The sequence below is a fragment of the Larus michahellis genome, chromosome 23 (assembly GCF_964199755.1).
Source record: "Larus michahellis chromosome 23, bLarMic1.1, whole genome shotgun sequence".
Taxonomy (NCBI): Eukaryota; Metazoa; Chordata; class Aves; order Charadriiformes; family Laridae; genus Larus; species Larus michahellis.
This window is the reverse complement of record NC_133918.1, coordinates 4,496,272-4,515,432: the sequence shown is the minus strand read 5'-3', so window position 1 is coordinate 4,515,432 and position 19,161 is coordinate 4,496,272. Positions and strand designations below refer to the sequence as shown.

The 19,161-nt window shown below is 69.8% G+C and overlaps 4 protein-coding genes across 6 annotated transcripts; 1 reads left to right on the top strand and 3 right to left on the bottom strand.

Moving 5' to 3' along the window:
• Positions 1-568: 568 nt before the first annotated feature.
• On the bottom strand, positions 569-9,670 carry MAP1S (microtubule associated protein 1S). Of its 2 annotated transcripts, none has more exons than XM_074565663.1 (7): positions 9,500-9,670; positions 7,560-7,661; positions 6,774-6,856; positions 6,516-6,656; positions 2,798-6,047; positions 2,434-2,654; positions 569-2,313 (listed from the first exon to the last, which is right to left on the bottom strand). In XM_074565663.1, the coding sequence occupies exons 1-7, from the start codon at positions 9,636-9,638 to the stop codon at positions 2,158-2,160; spliced, it is 4,092 nt and encodes a 1,363-aa protein (XP_074421764.1). In that variant the 5' UTR covers positions 9,639-9,670; the 3' UTR covers positions 569-2,157. The 2 variants fall into 2 exon arrangements, with proteins under 2 accessions (XP_074421764.1, XP_074421765.1); XM_074565664.1 differs by having other exon boundaries at positions 2,434-2,651.
• A 1,229-nt stretch (positions 9,671-10,899) lies between these two features.
• On the bottom strand, positions 10,900-11,948 carry LOC141734211 (cocaine- and amphetamine-regulated transcript protein-like). Its single transcript, XM_074565650.1, has 3 exons — positions 11,817-11,948; positions 11,113-11,196; positions 10,900-11,015 (listed from the first exon to the last, which is right to left on the bottom strand). Exons 1-3 carry the CDS (start codon positions 11,946-11,948, stop codon positions 10,908-10,910), a joined length of 324 nt encoding a protein of 107 aa, XP_074421751.1. The 3' UTR covers positions 10,900-10,907.
• Positions 11,949-12,424: 476 nt separating this feature from the next.
• LOC141734167 (uncharacterized) lies at positions 12,425-15,126 on the bottom strand. Of its 2 annotated transcripts, none has more exons than XM_074565545.1 (6): positions 14,815-15,126; positions 14,054-14,194; positions 13,689-13,973; positions 13,503-13,616; positions 13,303-13,391; positions 12,425-12,673 (listed from the first exon to the last, which is right to left on the bottom strand). In XM_074565545.1, exons 1-5 carry the CDS (start codon positions 15,010-15,012, stop codon positions 13,311-13,313), a joined length of 819 nt encoding a protein of 272 aa, XP_074421646.1. In that variant the 5' UTR covers positions 15,013-15,126; the 3' UTR covers positions 12,425-12,673; positions 13,303-13,310. The 2 variants fall into 2 exon arrangements, with proteins under 2 accessions (XP_074421646.1, XP_074421645.1); XM_074565544.1 differs by having other exon boundaries at positions 13,469-13,594; positions 14,815-15,113.
• Positions 15,127-16,539: 1,413 nt separating this feature from the next.
• On the top strand, positions 16,540-18,384 carry GADD45B (growth arrest and DNA damage inducible beta). The gene is made up of 4 exons (XM_074565890.1): positions 16,540-16,706; positions 16,811-16,912; positions 17,312-17,525; positions 17,685-18,384. Exons 1-4 carry the CDS (start codon positions 16,669-16,671, stop codon positions 17,796-17,798), a joined length of 468 nt encoding a protein of 155 aa, XP_074421991.1. The 5' UTR covers positions 16,540-16,668; the 3' UTR covers positions 17,799-18,384.
• The last annotated feature ends 777 nt before the right edge of the window (positions 18,385-19,161 follow it).

The window sequence follows — 19,161 nt, the reverse complement described above, 5'->3', positions numbered from 1 at the left end:
CCCACGCTCCAGCTCACCACGCGGGGGGGGGGGGCGCTCAGCCCCGCAGCCGGGGCACAGGGACATGGGACACCCACCCCACCAGCACCGAGGAGGCTCCAACACCCCCCAACACCCCCCCCGGGTCCCCCCCCCTCCCCACTCCGTGAACAACCGTGCGGGGGCAGAACGCGGCGGCCCCCTCCTCTGCGGGCCGGGGGCGGCGGGGATGGGGATGCAGTTGTCATGGCAACCCCGCATCCATCCTCAGCCGCGCTGATGCACCAGCCCCGCAGCGCAGCCGCCCCCCCAGCCCCTCTCCTTCCCCCCCCCCCAACCCCGAGCGATGCCATGTCCGTCCCCCCCCCCCCAGCCCCCCTCCCACCGCAGGGTGCAGCCCCAGAGCACCCCACGCACCCCAGGGCTGAGCCCCACCGAGCCCCCCCATCCCCCCAGCACCCACAAACGGCCCTGCAGCATCCCAGGACCCCATGGTGGCACCCAGCCCGACCCCCCCCCGACACTGTAAGGACTTGGGGACCCCCCCAGATTCTCCCCCCCACCCCAAACACAGGAGGCAGAGAGCAGCCGGGAGCTATCCTCTCTTTAATGCTCATTTTCAACACATTTGCCAAACGGGAACGTGGCGTGCAAGACAGGGAGCGTGCCGGCGTCCACGGGCAGGGGCCAGGGGGAGGTTGGGGGGGGGTCAGACACCCCCCCACACACACCCCCCAGCCAACCTTCAAACCAGCTTCCAGCTAAGAAAAAAATATATAAAGCACTAAAGATGAAACATTCAGTCCCCCCTCCCCAAACACGTAGGACGATACAATCCAAAGTAAAAGCCCCCCCTCCCCGGCCCCCAGACGGTGCCTGAGGCGGGGGGGGGGCACAGATAAATAACCTCCCGCCAGACCAGGTTTGGTTTGTTCGGTTTTCACTTTTTTTTTTGTTTGTTTGTTTTCTTTCTTTTTTTTTTTTCCTTTTTTTCTTAAAAAGTCATTACAAAAAGAGCCAGCGAGGAACCTCCTACAAAACGGGTTAGTGTTTGCCCCAGCAGGGGGATTGGGGGGGGGGGGGGGGCGGGGAGGGGGGCAGATCCTACCTCCCCCCCGCCTCCACCTCCCAGCCCGGACCCCCTCTCTCTCCGCTCACAAAAACCCCTTAAAAATTGCACGTGACATTTGGTTTCTTAACAGCCTTCCGGCAACTCAAGGGCTATGGGGTGGATGGGGCGGGGGGGGGGCGGGAGGGGGGGCTGCTTTCTCCAGTCGTCGTCCCCCCCCAGCAAGGGTGCACAGTCAGGCCCCACGGCCCCTGCTGCCGGGGAGGGAAGAGCCATCAGTGCAGCGAGCTGCCAGCTCTCAGCCTGGCAGAGAGGAAAGCGCCCCCCCCGCAGCTGCTGCACGTGATGGCGGGGGGGGGACACACACAACCGCTCTTGGCGGCCACGGGGTCCGGCCGGGGGCGGGGGGCGGGGGGGGGGCACGGTGCCAGGGACGAAGCCTGTGGCTGTAGTGCCGGAGGAGCAGCCGCCACTGCCCCCAATCCCTACCCCACGGGGATGGGACACCCCCCCCCCAGGAAAGGGATTCGGCCCCCCCCGTGGGCTGGGGTTGCAGGTACCCGAGGGGGGGGCAGTAGTGGCTTGTCCAGGGAGGGGGTAGGAACAGCAAAGAACAAAATTTACCCTGTTAAATCGATCACGGCCGGGGCTCGCTGCCCGCCGGGAAACAGCTCAGCACTGCTGCTGGATCGGTGGGGGGGACACACACACATACACGGATCCTGCCCCCCCTCACAGGCAGGGTCACCCCGATCCCAGCTGGTCCCTCACCCCCCCACCCCGGGACGGCGGCGGGTGCAGAGTGAGGAGTGCACGGCTCCGGCGTGGGCATGCGGGAACCATGCAGCGTGTGAGGGTGCGGCGTGTGGGTGCTGGGGGCTCAGGGGGGGTCCCCGGGGAGCCCCTGCCAGTCCCGGGTGGTGTTGGTGGAGGGGGGCGAGCCCATCTCCCCCCAGCAGACCCCCCCTCCCCGTCTCTCTCCCCTCCGAGCCACAGCAGCCGGGGGCTGGCGCAGCCCCGAGTCACCGGGTGCGGAGGGAGGGAGAGGGGGGAAGGGTTCACGGAGGAGGAGGGTGGGGACGAAGCCCACGCCGTGGCCCCCCCCCCTCTCAGAACTCCACCTTGCAGGCGGGGAAGGTCTCATCCTGCATGGCCACCGTGCTGTTGCTACCCAGCACCGTGATGCCCAGCTCCTGCTGCCGGTCGTGGGTCTCCTGGTACCACTCGTGCATCACCAGCGAGTCGAAGGTGGGGATCAAGGTCACCTGCAGAGACACCCACCGCCCCGCGTCACCGCACCGCGACAACCCCCCCCCACCACCACCACCACCACCGGGAGGGGGCCGATCCCACCCCTCCGGGTACCCGGGGATAGGGGGGCTCACCTGGATGTCGGTGCCCCACTGGTGCTTGCCGGCGAGCAGGGCGTCGAGGAGGGACCGCAGGACGCCCTCCTTCAGGTGGTCGTCGCCGCTGACCACGTAGCAGAGGGAACGCACGCGCCGGAAAAACTCCTCGTCCACCGTCCGGGCGCTCCAGGAGCCGGGAAGATACGCCAGGTCCACGTAGATGGGGGGGCCGGGGGGGGCCGCAGCCCGTGTGCCTGCTTGGATAGGGGTACAGCGCTGTGAGCAGCAGTCCCCAAACCCCCCCACCCCATTGCACGGCACCGGCGGTGCCTCCGAGCTGCTCCGGTATGGGGACACCGAAGCTGGCAGCACCCACGTCCCCCCCCCTCCAGCCCCGTACCTGCCGGTGACGCCCTGCCAGCTCCCACCGGCGGCCGGGCTCCAGCGCTGCGGGTGGTCCCTGGGGTGCGGGTGTCGCCGACAGAAGGGCCCTTTTTGTCCCCGAGGGACAACCTGGCCTTGTCCCCTGCGTCACGGGCCGAGCTGGCGGGACCCCTGGCCTTGGGGGCCAAGGTGGGGTGCCGGGGGGGTTCGGCCCTTGCGGTGGTAGGCGCCGAGCCCACGCGGGATGGGGTCCTCTTCACCTTGCCGGGGGGTTCCTTCTTCCCGGCGCGGGTCTGCTCGGCCGGCAGCGCCTCGGGGTCCACCATGCAGATGCCGGGCTGGGCGGGGATGGGGTGGGGGTCCTTCATGGGGGCCGGCAGCGGGTCGCGGGCCCTGGCCACGCCGCGGGTGGGTTGCTCCGAGTCCTCGTCCGATTCCAGCCCGTCGGCCAGGATGGAGGGACAGTCCTCGGTGGCCGGAGGGATGTCGGAGTCGGAGAGGGTGGGCAGCGACTCACTGACGGAGGTCGGGGGGGTCTCGCCTGCTGGCTGGCGGGGCCGGCCCTGGCGCTGCACCAGCTCCTGCGACGGGTCACTGTCCGACAGCTCCCGGGGGCTGGCGGCAGCCGAGGGCGACCGCTCCGATTTGGGATGCTCGAACTCGCAGGGCGACACCAAGCAGAGGTCCACGTCATGGGGCGAGTCGGAGCGGCGGCCATGCCGTGGCACCGCGTCACCGTCAGCCCGCGGAGGGTGGTGGCACGGCCGCAGCGGCAGCGACAACCCGCCCTTGGTGGCCTCCGGCTCCGGCGTCCCCCCGGTCCCCCGGGACCGCCTGCCTTCCTCCGGCGGGGACTCGCTGACGGGTGGCAGCACCTGCTCGAAGGAGACGGAGAGCGACTCGTCCACCTCGGTGGAGTGCGGGGAGCCCACCTCGGCCGGCAGCGAGGGGGTGGTGATGGTGGGGGACACATCGGGGACGTCATCCTTGAAGGGGCTGAGGGAGAGGCAGCCCGCCTGCTTCTCCTGCGAGGAGCTGGAGCCGTCCTGCGAGGCTTTGCCCCCGGCCGGTGGCCAGGGGTTGGGCTGCCGGTTGGTGCCGGCACCCGGCTCCTCTGTGCCATCGTCCACCGGTGACTGGTGGAAGGGAGTGTGCCCGGCGCTGGCCGGTCCCGAGCTGGCCGGAGACATCATCTCCAGGGTCTTCTCCTCGGAGCTGCCGCAGGCGTCCTCGCCGCCCTCGGGGCCGTGGTTGAGCATCCCGGTGGGCGTCAGGTCGAAGTTGACGCTGCGGTCGCTCTTGGGGGTCTTGGCCAGGGGCGAGGGGGGACAGACGGCTCTCAAAGGGCTGCTCTCCAGGTAGCGGAAACGCTGGGGGCTGTCGGGGTCCTCCAGGCCGTTCTCCAGGCAGGATGAGTCCCCCGCCGCCCCAGCCCCGCCGTTCTCCAGCGGCGAGGGCTCCAGCTCGCTCTCGGCCGTGGTGATGCCCTCATCCGTCGATTCCTCCTTCCTTCTCCTCCCGCTGGCCCCCGGTGAGGCGGCCCCCCGGCCCCGCTCAGCCTCCGGCAGCATGTCCTCAGGGGAGGAGGACTTGGAGCCGTCCGACGTTCCCGGCTCCTTCCTGCCCCCTGCCTCTCGGGGGGCTTTGGCCTTGGGCTTCTCCGGCTCCTTCTTGAGGGGGGTTTTCTTGATGCTGCCGGCCTTGGCCAGGGGTTTGCGGGCCTCCGGGACCGGCGTTTTCCGGGCCAGGGTCTTGGCAGGAGCCTTGGCCTCAGCCTTGCTCTCCTTCGCGTCCTTCCGCAGTGTCTCAGCCTTCAGCTCCTTCTTCACCACCTTCACCTCCTTCTTGGCCTCCCCCTTGGCCTCGGCCCCCTCGTCCTTCTTCAGCAGCTTCTTCTCCTCTTTCCGGGGGACAGGCTCCTTCTTGGCCACCACCTTCTCCTTGCTCAGCTTCGGCTTTGCATCCACCTTCAGCTTCTCCACCGAAGAGTCCAGCTTGGCCCGAGCATCCTTGGCTTTCTCTTCTTCCGACCCCACTCTGGCTGTCTCCCCCAGGGGTTTTGGCTTCTCCTTGGTCCCTGCCTTCACCTCCTTCCTCTCCACTTTTGATGGAGCCTTCTCCTTCGGTGCTGGTGCCCCAGTGTCCACCAAGCTGAGCTTGGAACCTGACTTCAGGCTCTCCTTGCTCTCCGCCCTCCTCTGCTTGAGCGGCTTCTCGGGTTGGGGCACTGACGGCCCCTTCAAGTCATTCTTGGTGACCACAGGATGCTTGAGGAACTCCAGGTGCTTCACCTTCTCCAACCCCTCCAGGATGCGGCCCTGGGGGGTGCAGCCGGGGAAGAGGACCCGGATGATCTTCTCGGAGGGGCTGACAGGGTGCCAGACGAGCAGGGCGCAGATGGAGGTCAGGCACTGCAGGGGCAGGTCCTGCTCCTTGGGGTAGCTGTTGCCCGACCATTGCTGCAGGAGAAACTCCAGCTCCTTGGTGCCCTTCACGGGGTTCAGGATGTACATGTCCAACCGGCCCACTCCCATCTTCTGGAAGAGGACGGTGGGCTCTGCGCGGGGTCCGCTATCCCGGGCCAGCGGGTTGGGACGGATGCCCAACTTCTCCAGGTAGTGCAGGGTGAGGGCAGCCTCGTCGCAGCTCTTCAGAACCCGGGAGTTACCCTCGATGTCCTTCAGCTTCTCGGAGACGTTGAGGAAGACGACACCCAGCTCCGGGGAGATAAGGTTCTTCGCCCAGTCCCTGTTGCCCTGCGAGCTCTGGGACGGATCCTCCTCCAGCTCAGCCAGCTTCCTCTGCAGCAGGCTGTTGACGCCGGGCAGGCTGTCCGTGCCCGCGTGTGTCACCAAGATGGAGTCGATGCGATCCAGGTGGCGGACCAGCTTCCAGAAGGACGACTTGGGGTTGGAGCCCCCGTTCACCAAGACGTTGAAACCGTTGACGGCAAAGAAAGCTGAGTCCCCTCTCCCGCCCGGGAAGATATAGCAGCAGGGCTTGGAGAGCTTGAGGAAGCCGACCATGGTGGGGGGCTCGAGGAGGTCAAAGGGGGACTGGGGCTCCAGCGACTCCGAGAGGTACTCCATGAACTCCTCCAGCCCCTCCATCTCGGGCAGGATGCAGCCGGGGTTGTAGCGCAGCTCGATGAAATCCTGGAGGTTGTGATGGTCCAAACCCGAGTCCTTCCACTCCCCAAAGTCGGGGCAGCTGATGGTCAGCCTGGCCTTGGCCGAGGGGTCCGCGGAGCTCAGGATCTCCCCCACCTGCCAGGAGACGGGGACAGCCAGCGCTTGAGGCGGGAGGGGGCACCCAGGGCCGGAGACGCGGCAGCCCCAGGGGTGCCTCAGCGCCCCCCATCCCTCGACAAGCACCAGGCACCCCTTCGCCGGGGGCTCCCGCAGCCCCATCCCGCCCCCCCCTACCCGGTGACACGATGACACGATGGCTGGGGGGGGCCAGTCCCCCATTCACAGCCACCCCCAGCTGCCAGGATGGCCTCCCTCCAGCCCTGCGGCGGGAGGGACATGTCGGCACGGCTGCCTGCAGAGCAGACGGCTGGGCCAGCCTCCCGCCATGCCCGGCTCCCCCCCGAGACGCCGGAGAACGTGAGCAGACAGTCGCTCCGGCAGCACCGGCCCACAGCCCCCCCCCCTCCCCCAGCCAGCCCCGCGCACCGGGAGGAGCAGGCAGCTCCTCCCCGGGGGTCCCCTCCGTTCCCCGGGGCACCGCACCTCTTTGTCCGTGAAGATCTGGATGAAATCCCGCAGGGAGAAGCAGCCCGTCTGCAGCATCAGCTCCCCCGTCTCCTCCACGCAGGGCCCCGCGAACACCAGCAGCTTGTGCTGCGACACGTCCGTGATGAGGTTCCGCAGCTGAGGACGGAGGGGACACGAGGACGGAGGGGACGTGAGGACGCCACCGGGCTCCATCCAGCGGCAGCCCCCACCCGCTGCCAGCGGCTCCGAAGGGGCCACGGCCCCCGGGCTCACCTCATCGCACAGGGACTTGTCGGAAGGGTTGAGCAGCACCAGGGTCTCCAGCACGTCTCCCCGGTGGTGGAGGGTCCGCTGACCTGCGGGGAGCCAGGGCTGGCACCCACCCTCCCCAAAATACTGGGCCTGCATCCCAGTCTGGCCTTGTCCCGTGGGGATGGGATGGGATGGGATGGGACACACGGCGGCAGGGCCAGCGCCTGCCCACTTCCCCCATGGAAAAGGGACAGTCACCGTCCCGCTCCCGGACACCGCGGGGGCCAGCGGATCCGCCGAGCCAAAGGACACGTTTCCCATGTCCTTCCTGCCGCAGGGAGGGGAGGAGAAGGCGGGGGGACAGCCTGAAGGTGGGGGGGACGGGAGAAGGGGAGTCCCTTCTGCACCCCCCCAAGCACCGCAGCAAGCCCTGGGTGCTCCTGGGGGGGGGTGTCTCAGGGCTGCACCCCCCCTTCCTGGGCATGCAGGCACCCACTGGAGACCCGACCACCTCCAACAGCCCCCCCTCCGCTGCCAGGGGGTGACCCACCGGTGTGACAAGGGGACACGGTGGGGACAGAGACACCGGAAGGGCTCCGGTATTCCGGGCTCCATCTTTTCCTTTCCCTTCTTTTTGTGGGAAATCGCATCCCGCCCCGGGAATGGGCCAAGGAAGCGGTTTCTCACGTGGGGGAACACGGGGCTTAGCCGTGGACGGCGCCGGGGTGGGGGGGGCCCACAAAGCAAAGACTGTTCCCAAAACAGCCGGGGGCTGGATTAGGGGGGGTTGTCCCCCCCTTTTTTTACCTTTCACGATGCTGGAGAAAGTGGCCGAGTGACGGGACACGAAGAGCTTCAGCTGCTCGTCCAGGTTGCAGGAGGAGAGATCGATGTCCCAAGAGCGGATTCCTTTTTTTTTGGGGGGGGGGGGGGGGGGAGACACGACACCAAAAAATAGGAGGGGGGGAATTCAGCCCCGTTAGCACCCACCGGCATCGTGTCCCCACACCGCAGCACCCATACGGTTTATGCGAGAAGCAGCAGGGTGGGGACTGTCCCGTCCCCGTCCCCCCCCCAAGACATGGCCACGCCACGGTGGCTTTGGGGACACCCTGGTGGGTCCCCAAGCCCAGCCGGCCCCCGACCCCGGCACGTGGCCGACGCACCCAGCGGTTGCCCGGCGGGCAAAAGCACCTTGCGCCGGTGACTCACGGCGGCACCGGCTCTGCCAACCCAAAAAAACCCCGGCGCCCCGGGCGACGGGCGCACCTTGCCGGCACCTCTTCAAAAGGCGCTAATTAAAAGAATTAACGGTGCCGGAGGATTCGGCGCACGCGGCGCTACCGCCGGCACCGGTGTGGGTGCTCCCGGAGCGGGGTGAGGAACGCCAGGGCGCAGCCCCAAAAGACCCACACGACCCCTCCGGGACCTCGCAAAGGGGGATTCGTGGGGGGCTACCAGCTCCCCAACACACCATGGCGGCCAACCGGCGTGGCCACAACCGCTGGCGGCTAACGGCCCGGCAAAACGGCGGGCGATGGCGTAACCCGGCCGGGCCTCGGCGCAGGGCGGCTGCGGCGGGGGGGGTTGCACAAATTTTGCACAAATTTTTGCACAAGGCACCGGGCGAGGGCTGGGGCCGTTTTTGGGGTGATTTCGCTGCTTGGAGTCAGCAGGGTTCAGTCCCACGGGGTGCGGGGGGGACGACACAGGGGAGTCCTGGCAATACATGTGTGTCCCCCCCCCCGTCATGATTTGGGGGACCTGTTCCCTGCAGGGGTGGTGCCATGGGCTGAGACACCACCACCACCCCCCCCGAGCTCTGGCCACAGCTCAGGGAGGGCCGGGAGATGGGGCTGAAGGGGGGGTCTCTGCAGCACGGCCCCCCCCCGCCAGGCTCAGCCCAGCATCCCCCCCCCAGCCCAGCATTTGCCCCCCGCAGCTGCACGGGGCAAGGTCCCAGGTGGTGACAAGGAGAGGGGACAGGTCACAGGGGTCCACCCGCAGCCCCAGAGCCTGGGGACAGACCCCAGGGGGAGGGGGGGGGCAGATCCCCAGGGTCGGGAGGGGCGGGTCGCAGGGACAAGAAGGGGGATCAGCACTTGGGGGGCGGGGGGCGCAAATTCTGAGGGTCTGGGGCAGGAGAGGGGACACATCCTGGGGGTTCAGAGGGGGCAGATCCTGGGGGCTTGGTGGGGGCAGATCTTGGGGACCCCGGGGCAGAAGAAAGGGCAGATGCTGGGGAGCCTGGGGGGGGCAGATCCTTGGGGGTCTGGGTCAGGACAAGGGGCAGACCCTGGGGCTCGGGGGGGGGGGGGGGGGGGCAGATCCTGAGGAGCCTGGGGCGGGAGGGGGGGGGCAGACCCTGGGGGTTTAGGGGAGGCAGACCCTGGGGGCCCGGGGAGGGGACAGATCCTTGGGGGTCTGGAGCGGGAGGGGAGGGGCAGATCCTGGAGACCCTGGGCCGGGGGGCAGATGCTGGGGGTCAGGAGGGGGCGCAGAGCCTGGGGGGGTCCAGATCATGGAGACCCGAGGCAGGAGGGGGCGGACCGGGAGGGCCCGGGGAGGGGGGGAATAGACCCCGGGGAGAGGATCAGACCCCGGGGCAGCGGATCCGGTGGGGGGATGGAGGTGGGGGGGTGGGGGGAGCAGAGCCCGGTGCACGATGCGCGGGGGAGGGCCGGGCCCACGGGCCCGCCCCGGGGGCAGCGCCGGGCCCACGGCGGCCACCGCCGCCCCGGGCTCACCTCGCTCCAGCTGCTGCAGCGCGGCGGCCAGCAGGCCTGGCCGGTGGCAGCCGCCGCCCACGATGGCCAGCAGCGAGTAGCGGCGCGGCCCCGCGGCGGGGCCGGCAGGAGGAACCGGAGCCGCCGGAGCCGCCGCCATCTTCGGCCGCCCCCCGCCCGCCCGCGCCGCGCCGCGCCGGGCCACGCCCCCCGCGCACGTCACCACCGCCCAGCCCCGCTCAGCCCCGCCCACTGATGTCACCGCCCGCCAATGGGGGACGGCGGCGGGGAAAGGCAGCGGCGGGAGGGCGGGGAGCTCTTAAAGGGGCAATGGCAGGGTGGGGCCGCGCTGGGTGGGGTCCGCCCGCCCGCGCCGTGCAGTGCGGTGCAGTGCGGTGCATGCAGCGCAAGGGGTGCGCAGGCCAGTGAGGAGCTGGGGGAGGGGGTGAGCGTTGCAGGGCGAGGCAGCGATGGGAGGCAGCGTGGGGATGGGGCAGTGCAGTGCACTGTAGAGCTGGAGGTGTGCAGTGCAGTGCAGTGCAGTGCAGTGCGTGCAGCGCAGCGCAAGGGGTGCGCAGGCCAGTGAGGAGCTGGGGGTGGGCGTTGCAGGGCGAGGCAGCGATGGGAGGCAGCGTGGGGATGGGGCAGTGCAGTGCCATGCCGGGATGGGGCTCTGCAGCGCAATGCGGAGCCGGGGGCGTGCAGTGCAGCAGGGTGCAGTGCACGGATGGGGCTGGGCGGCACCGTGCCGTGCGGGGGTAGCACAGCGCAGGGGCGAGGCTGTGCAGCGCGGTACTGTGTCGTGCAGGGGGGTGCACGGTGCAGCGGGGCGCAGCACGGGGGCGGTGCAGTGCGGTGCAGTGCGGTGCAGTGCCTGGGCGATGCCCTACGGTGCAAGATGAGGCTGGGCTGGGCAGCGTTACCCCCTCACGCCCCCCTGCCTTCGGCCTCCATTCCCAAACTGTTTCTCCACCCACCAGCAGGCCAGGAATAACCGGTGCCGTGACCGTAAGGCCACCCCCCACGAGGCCCAGCTCGCAGCCCCCAGCCCACCCTGGCAGCGACCCCCCTCCTGCTCCCCCGCCACACATCCCACCCCAGCCCCGAATGCCCCACACAGACCCACAGCAGGATGGGACCCAGCACCCCAGAACCCGCTCCCAGCCCGGGGCGGGCAGCAGAGGGGTGCTGGCACCCCAGACCCCCCCCCAAAAGAGCAGGCGGCAGGCGTGAATCCAAGTGGTTTATTGTGTCCCTGGACACCCACAGCCCAAGGGGCTGGGGCACCCCAGGGTGCTGTGCAGGCACCTCCAGTGCGGGGAGAGGGCTGGGGGCCCGCGGCTCCCCCTCCACCGCACAGGGCACAGCCTGGGCCAGCAGCGTCCCAGCGGGTGGCAGCGTCCCCAGTGTCCCCGATGTCCCCGGTCCCTCAGGAGCACTTGAGGATGAACAAGTTGCAGGCGGTGCCGCGGGGGCAGCTGCAGAGCTTCCCGATGCGTGCCCCTTTCCGCACCGCACACGGCTCCCCGGGCTCGCACTGCGGGATGGCCACCGTCAGCCCCGGGGCTCGGCCACCCCGGCTCCCCCCGCCGGGGCTGGACCCCTGCAACCAGCACCCACCGCCCCGGCCGTACCAATGGCACCCAGCTCAGCCTTTTCTCCACCGCCGGCAGCTCCCGGCTCCCCAGTTTCTCCAGCACCTCCTGCAGCGCCTCGACCTGCCGCAGACAGCACGCTGTCACCCTGAGCCCCCCGGGACGCCCAGGGGCTCTGGATCCGCATCACCCCGAGTCCCCTGGGATGCCGGTGCCGGATCCTGTCCCACCCATGAGCAGCACCCGTCCCCACAGGTTGCACCCTGGGGTGTCATCACCGCTCCTTATGCCTGGTTGGTCCCTGCTGGAGGGGAATTGGGGCTGTGGCAGGACTTGGGGGGGGGGGCTCGGGGTACGTCCCACCCGCTGGGTGCAGCCCCGCATCCCTTCCCCAACACCCACCGCCACCCAGCACAGCATCTCCCCTCACCGCACCGGAGCCAGAGCAGCCCATCGGGGCAGGACAGGGAGGGAAAAAACAGGTAAAAGCTGCAAATTCCCATATGCCGGGGTGTCCCCGGTGCCCTGCGAGGGACCCCTCGGCGCCCGTGAGCAGCGGCAGAAAAACACTGGCAAGGTCTCGATGTCCCCCCTCCCCAACAGCCTGGGGACACCCTGGCACAGCCAGAACCAGCCCCTAAAATGGGGGAGCGGGAGCACCCCGAGGTGCCCCACAGCCACATCCCCCCCCACCCAGTCTGGGGGCCCCGTCCCCCACTGGCATCGTTCCCCCGGCCCCTTACCAGCTCCGTCTCCTCCCGGCTCTGCCCGGGCAGGCTCTCGGATGCCTGGTGCCCCGGTACCAGCTCCGCGGTGCCCGGCAGGACCAGGCTGGAGCCGGCCAGGCACAGCAAGCAGAGCCAAGCGCTTCCCATGCTCCCGGTGCCGGATGCGTCCCTGGATGCTCAGGGACGCACCCGGCTCAGCCGGCTTTATACCCCCCACATCCACCACCCCCCCCCTGCAGCCGCCGAGGGGCACCGGCCTGGGCAAACACCCGCTGACGCAGGCAGGCGCCCAGCGGGTGCGTGTGTGTCCCCAAACCTTGACGTTGTCACCAGGCTGGATGGGGAGGGGACACGTCCCTGGGAGATGCGTCCCCCGGGACACGCGTGCCCCGAGCCGGCGGGACCAACGTCAGCGCCACGTCCAGCCGGAGCAGCCCGAGAGGCGGCGGGCACGGAGGGTACCCCCCCGGGGCTGAGCCCCCACCCCCCACCCCCCCCGGCGAGGCAGAGGCCACTCTGCCAATTCCCTGAGCAAACAACACGGCTGCGGCTCATCCCGGCGCGTCCCGCTCGCCGCTGGCATTGCCGAGGGTCCCTCCGGGGAGGGCGCAGACAGGCCGGCACACGGCTCTCACAAACAGCTTTATTCCAAAGGGGGGGGGGAACAGAAAGGGGGGAAAAAAAGGGGGTGCTGCAGCCCTCCATCCCAGCCAGGGCTCTGATGCAGAGCCGGCCGGGGTGGAGGAGGGCTGCTCCCCCCATCCTTGCAGCCAGGACCCCCGGGGGGGACCCTCCGCAAGCCAGGGGAGAGCAGGAACACGGTGCTGCCCCACGGCTGCCCCTCCGGTGGGGCGCGGGGGGGGCGGATCCAGCTGGAGGGCAGCGGACAGGGGTGAGGGGTGGGGAAGGGGCAACAGGGTATCCCAGACCCCTGTCCCCATGTCCCACAGCCACACCAGGGCCCCCCATGGGGTCCCCCAGCATCCCTGTGGGGGCCCCTTCATGTCCCACAGCCCTGCCAGATCCCCCTGTGTCCCCATGGGGTACCCCAGCCCCCCAGCATCCCCCCAGCATCCTTGTGGGGGTCCCCCCGTGTCCCCAGGGGGTCCCCTAGCCTCACAGAATCCTTGTGGGGTCCCTTCATGTTCCACAACCCTCCCAGGTCCCCCCGTGTCCCTGGGGGGTCACCCAGCCCCGCAGCGTCCCTGCAGGGTCCCCTCATGTCCCACAACCCTCCCAGGTCCCCCCATGTCCCTGGGGGATCTCCCAGCCCCGCAGCATCCTTGTGGGGTCCCTTCATGTCCCACAACCCTCCCACGTCCCCTTGTGTCCCCAAGGGATCCCCCAGCCCCATAGCATCCCTGTGGGGTCTCCCCCTCTCCCGCAGCCCACCCAGGTCCCCCCGTTTCTCCTCCCCCCCAGCAGGGTGGTGATGTGAGAGCAGGGCCCCACCGGGGAGCACAGGGAGGGGGATCCAGCCCCAGAGCACCCCCAAACCCACCTGCCCTCCTAACTGCGCGGGGGCTTCTTCTGCCTGCGGCCCGGCCTCGGGGGGGGCTCGGCAGCCTCCCCCCGGCCTTCCCGGAGGCCCTGGGGTACAGAGGGATAGGAGGTCATAGGGGGGACCCTCTCCTCCCCGCCCCCCCCCCCCATTGACCCCTCCGTACCACATAGAAGCCGGTGTGGTACCCACTCATGTACCAGGCCATCAGCATCGCGGCCAAGGCCTCCTCCTCCTCCTCTTCCTCCCGCATGGCGCGCAGCAGGGCCGGGGGCCACGGTGGGGGCATCACCTGCCAGCAGCACCCACAGCCCCTTAGGGAGAGACCGGGGTGGAGGGGGGGCATAGGGTGCCTCAAATCTGGGGGGGGGATAGTGGGCACTCACCTCAGGGGGTTGGGGGGAGCTGGGTGGTTGCTCACCCTTCCTCCTCCTCGCGCCTGGGGGTGGCTCCCACGATGAGGGGGGCCCCTCGCCCCCCAGGGTGTCGCTCGCCCCCCAGGTCGCGGGGTCGGGGGGCAGGAGATCGGCCAGCGCCCGCTCCTCGGTGTCGCCGTAGCCGTCAAACTGCACCAGGCAGGTGCCGGTGCCGGGGTCCAGCGCCCGCAGCCGGGCCGGGTAGAGCCGCCCGTCCCCGGGCCAGGCGGTGCGACACGCATCGCCCACCCGCCACTGCGGGGACACGGGGGGGTGAACGGGGGGGACAGCGTGGACCCCAAATTCCACGGGGTTTGGGGATGTTGCTTGCTCACCTGGTGGCCTTCCTCCTCCTCCTCCTCGGTGGGGGTCACGCTCGAGGTGGGGGTCTCGGAGCCGCCGTCTGAGCCATCGCCCGCAGCATCCCGGGGCAGGGGGGAGCGGGGCCCCGCGGCGGAGCCGGAGCCGTTGGGACCCTGCGAGTGGCAAAGGTGATGTCACGGGGCGGGACGGGGACACGGGCACCCGTGGAGCACCCCGGGCCTCTGGCTGGAGCAGGGCGTGGAGACCCCCTCCTGCCGCCGGTCCGGTCCCCCCGAGCCGGGCTAGCCCAGACCCTCCAGCCCCGGTCCCGTCACCCCCAGCCCACTCCGCTCCCAGCTTGGTGGCCCCCAACCCCGGTCTGGTGGCCCCCGACCCCAATGTCGTCGCCCCCAGCCCGGCCTGGTCCCGGTTTGGTGGCCCTGAGCCCTGGTCTGGTCGCCCCCAAGTCCAGTACGTTCCCAGCCCCGGTTCGGTAGCCACCAGCTCCGGTGCGGTCCCGGTTTGGTGGCCCCTAGCCCACTCCGGTCCCGGTCCCAGTCCCATCACGCCCGGCCCGCTCCGGTCCCGGTCCCGCTCCCGTTCCCGGTCCCCGTCCCCGTCCCCGTCCCCAGCCCCACTCCGGTCTCGGTCCCAGTCCTCTTCCTGCCGCCCCGGCCCCGCTCCGGTCGCCCCCGGCCCGCTCCTGTCCCGGTCCCGCCGCCCACTGGTCCTGCCCTAGCTCAGCCCCGGCTCCCCCAGCCCACTCGCGTCCCGGTCCCGTCCCGGTGCCCACCCGCGGCTCCGGGGCGCTCTCGGCCATTGCCCGGCGCGGGCGGCACCACCCCCGCGCCCGCACGTGGCCCCGCGCCCCGCCCACTCCTCCCCGACCCCGCCCACTTCCCCCGCGCGGCGCCCTGTGGGTAATGTAGTCCCCGCCCCCCGCGGCGCGGGCGGGGCGGGGCGAGATGCGACTACATTTCCCAGAGGGCATTGCGCGCGGGGCAGCGAGCGGGCGGGCAGAGCGCCGCCGCCGCCTCTCGCTCCCCCTGCTGGCCGGGCGGGGCGCGAACCGGGCAGCTGGGCCACCGGTGCAACGAGCTGCGGCGGTGCTCGGCGGCGGGGGGACGCGGACACGGTGGTGCAGTGGGGGCCGAGGGGGGACACAAGGCGCAAAGCCCTGGGGGTGGGGGAGCCGGCAGCACCGTGGGGGGCGGCGGGAGCACCGGCAGCACCCCGGGCGTGCGGGGGCGGGGGAAGCCCGGGCCGCCCGTCCCCGGCAGGTGGCAGCCGCCGCCCGCCCCAGCCCCGGAGCACCGGCCGCCCGCCCCCGCCCCGCTGCACGAGGGTCGCCCCCCGTGTCCCCGGTCCCCCGGCTTCGAGCGCACCGACACCACCCTCCCCGTTACAAGTCCCGGTGCACGGAGCGAGCGTCCTCCGCGCCCCCCTGCGCAAATTGCGTCCCCTCGGTGCACGGACAGACCCCCCCCGTGCAAGGACAGAACCCCCCGTGCAGCCCACCGTGCGACCCCCGGTGCACAGGCAGATACCCCGGTCCTTGCACCGACCCCCCGGTGCACAGACCCCCCCGGTGCAGCCCTCGGTGCGCGGACCCCTCCTGGTGCACGGATCCCCCCCGGGTACATGGACTGACGCCCCCCTCGGTGCAGCCTCTGGTGCACGGACACATCCCCCGGTCATTGGACCGACCCCTTCAGTGCGCCGTCCCCCCCCCCGGCGGTGCACGGACAACCCCCCGGTACATTCCCCGGTGCACGGATTCCCCCCGTGCACGGACACCCCCCCGCGGTGCACGGACACCCCCCCCGGTGCAGCCCCCGGTGCACGGACAGATCCCCCCGGTCCTTCGACCGACCCTTCGGTGTACGGACAGACCCCCCCGTGACCGGACCACCCACCCGGTGCCCCTCCCGGTTCAGCCCCAGTGCACAGAGCCCCCTCCCCCGGTGCACGGATTCCCCCCCCGGTGCACGGACAGACTCCTCCCCGGTGCAGCCCCAGGTGCACGGACAGACCCCCCGCGGTCCTTGGACGTACCCCTTGGTGTACGGACAGACCCCCCTGTGCCCGGACAACCCCCCCGGTGCACGGATTCCCCCCCGGTGCACGGATTCCCCCCCCTCGGTGCAGCCCCCGGTACACGGACAGAACCCCCCCCGGTGCACGGACAGACCCCCCCGGTCCCTGGACGTACCCCTCAGTATAGGAACAGTCCCCCCCCGTGCCCGGACCCCCCGGTACCCGCCCCCGGTTCGGCCCCTCCCGCGCGGCCCCGGGGCAGTTTCTGGGCGGGGGTTTCCCCACGCGTCCCCCCCCCCCCCCCCCCCAACTCCCGCCCCGCCTCGTCCCCACGTGGGACCCGCCGGCGGCGGCCAATCCCCGCGGCGCCCGCCCGCCGCCTTGTGCCGGACCAGCCAATGGGCGAAGCGGGGGCGCCGCGCGACGCCCCGCCCCGCGGCGGGAGCCTATAAAAAGCGGCGCCGGGCGCGGCGGCGGCTGAGAAGCGATCGCGCTGCAGCGGCGAGCGGAGCGGACGGAGAGTCGCGACAGCGCCGCGACCACTCTCGGGATTATCGCTTTTGGGATTTGCCTTCCCTTTCCCTTGCCGCACCCGGATTACAATCGCACCATGACCTTGGAGGAGCTGGTCCCCTGCGATAGCAGCAAGTAAGTGCGGCGGAGCCGGTGCTGAGAGGGGGGTCCGGGGGGGGGGGGTGTCTGTTGTTGTTGTCGCCGTCGCCGCTCACCGGGTCCCTTGTCGCTGTCCCCAGGATGCAGGCGGTGAGCGAGGCGGTGGAGCGGGTGCTGGTGGCGGCGCAGCGGCAGGACCGGCTGACGGTGGGGGTCTACGAGTCCGCCAAACTGATGAATGTGTGAGTATCCCGGGGCGGGGGGAGTGCAGGCGTGGGGGGAGTCGGGGGGGGTGGTGCAGGGCTGGTGCAAGTGGAGATGGAGGGTGTATATCCGGGGAACGCAGGGGGGGCTGCAAGGGGACGGGGGTCCGGCAGCACCAGTGCACTTTGCATGGTGGGGGGGGGGGGGGGGGTCGCCCAGCACCGGAGTTCGCTCAGGGCTGGCCCTTTGCAAAGGGTTTGTGCGGGGGGGGGGGGAGCTGCAGTGCTGGGGGGAGCGGGGGATGTCCCCCATTTCTCCCCTGCAAGCCGTGGTGACACGGGGTGACAGTGCTGGGGGTGGGGGGGGGAGTTGCACCATTCAGGGCTGGCGTTGTGTGTGTTTTCCCCCCCCCCCACTAATGCCACGTGCGCCCACAGGGACCCCGACAGCGTGGTGCTGTGCGTGCTGGCCACCGACGAGGAGGACGAAGGTGACATCGCCCTGCAGATCCACTTCACCCTCATCCAGGCTTTTTGCTGTGACAACGACATCCACATCCTGCGCGTCTCGGGCATGCAGCGCTTGGCCACCATCCTGGGCGAGCCCGAGCCCGGCGCCGAGCCCCGCGACCTCCACTGCCTCTTAGTCACGGTGAGTGGGACGGTGATGCACGGCCACGGCCCCGTGATTCACCCCGGGCGTCGCGCCAAGGGTGGCGGGGGGGGGGGTGGGGGGGACGGGACACGGCACAGACTCGGGGCCACGTGTCACGGCGCTGGTGGCACTAACCCTCGTGTTTTTGCTCCCCAGAACCCCCACAAAGATGCCTGGAAAAGCCAAGGGTTGGCGGAGGTGGCCAGTTATTGCACCGAGAGCCGGGACAGGAACCAGTGGGTGCCGTACGTCTGTCTGCAGGAACGCTGAGCCCGGCCCATCCCGCCTCTGTTCCTGAAGGAGAAGGAGGAAAAATAATAAAACGGCAGGAAAAAGAAGGAGAAAATAAAAACCAACAAAAAAAAACCAAACCACAAAACCAACAACCCACAAACCCGAACACCCACCGAATCTTATTTTTCTTTTTAACCGGAGAGGAGCAAGGAGCCGCCCGGGCGCAGCGGTGGGCATGGGAAGGAGAGGAGCCGTGGCCGTGCCGTGGCCGGTGGGACGCTGGCCGGAGCACGCCGGAGCCGTGCCGAGGAGCCGTGCTTGGACCGTGGGGACGGGGACGAGGAGCCCCGGGGAGGAGATTTGGAGACTGCTTTGGTTTTGCATTTTGGCATCTGTGACTCGAGGACTGCGGAGAGACCGAGTTTTACAAACAAACTGCCTCTTTTTTTTTTTTTTTTTTTTTTCTTCCAAGGGATTAATTAATACCCGCGGTGATGGACCTGCAGCACCGGTTTTTTGCACTCGAACCGCTTGGAGAGACCCTGAACTGAACCGATTCCAGAGTCTATTCTTATATTGATTTAAGAGAAATAATTATTTGCAATAAAAATGGCTGCGGTCACGGGTGTCTGCCTCCCTCTGCGCTGCCCCAGCCCTTCCCATGGGGAGCGGGAGCGGCTGCCCCCGGCCGGGTTTCGGGGTGGGGAGAGGCCCCAGGGCCCCCCCCAGTTTTGCTTGGCCACCCTTGGCACCGGTCCCGCTCCCCGCCTGCCCCTAGGGCTCTGCAGCCAAAAAAATGTGTGTGTGTGGGGGGGCATTTCCCCCCCCCGCCATGCTGCCTGGGGAAGGAGAACACCACCCCCCCACCTCCCTCCTCCAAAAAAGGGGGTTTTCTGCAAAAACCCACCCTGGGACCCCCATGCACAGCCCTGGGGGCTGTGGGAAACTGAGGTATATCCCCTTCTTCCCCCCGCCCCCCCGCAGCCAATCCCCGGCGGGTGGGGGTGACCCGGGTTTCGGGATCCACCACCCCCGCAGAAACCGCAGCTCCCTCCGGCCGTGGGAACCGGGACCGCCCACCCGTGGGCTGAGCCCCCCCGCGGGGTCAGGAAACACCACCCCCCCAGCCGCCGCCATGCGGGAATTCCCCCCCCCCCGCCACCACCCCCCGGGAGAGGGACTCACCCGGTGCTCGGCGCTGCAGAGACCCATAGCCCGGGGCTGGGGGGGGGGGGACACCCGCTCCGACCCACCCCTTCCTCCTACAGCGCGGGGGGGGGTGGGTGACCCCACCCGCACGGATAAATCCTCCCTGCCCCCGCCCCCAGCAAACTGCGGGCACCTGCGTTCTTAAAGGACCGCCCCCCCCACCTCGGAGATGGGTGCCCGGACTTCTGGG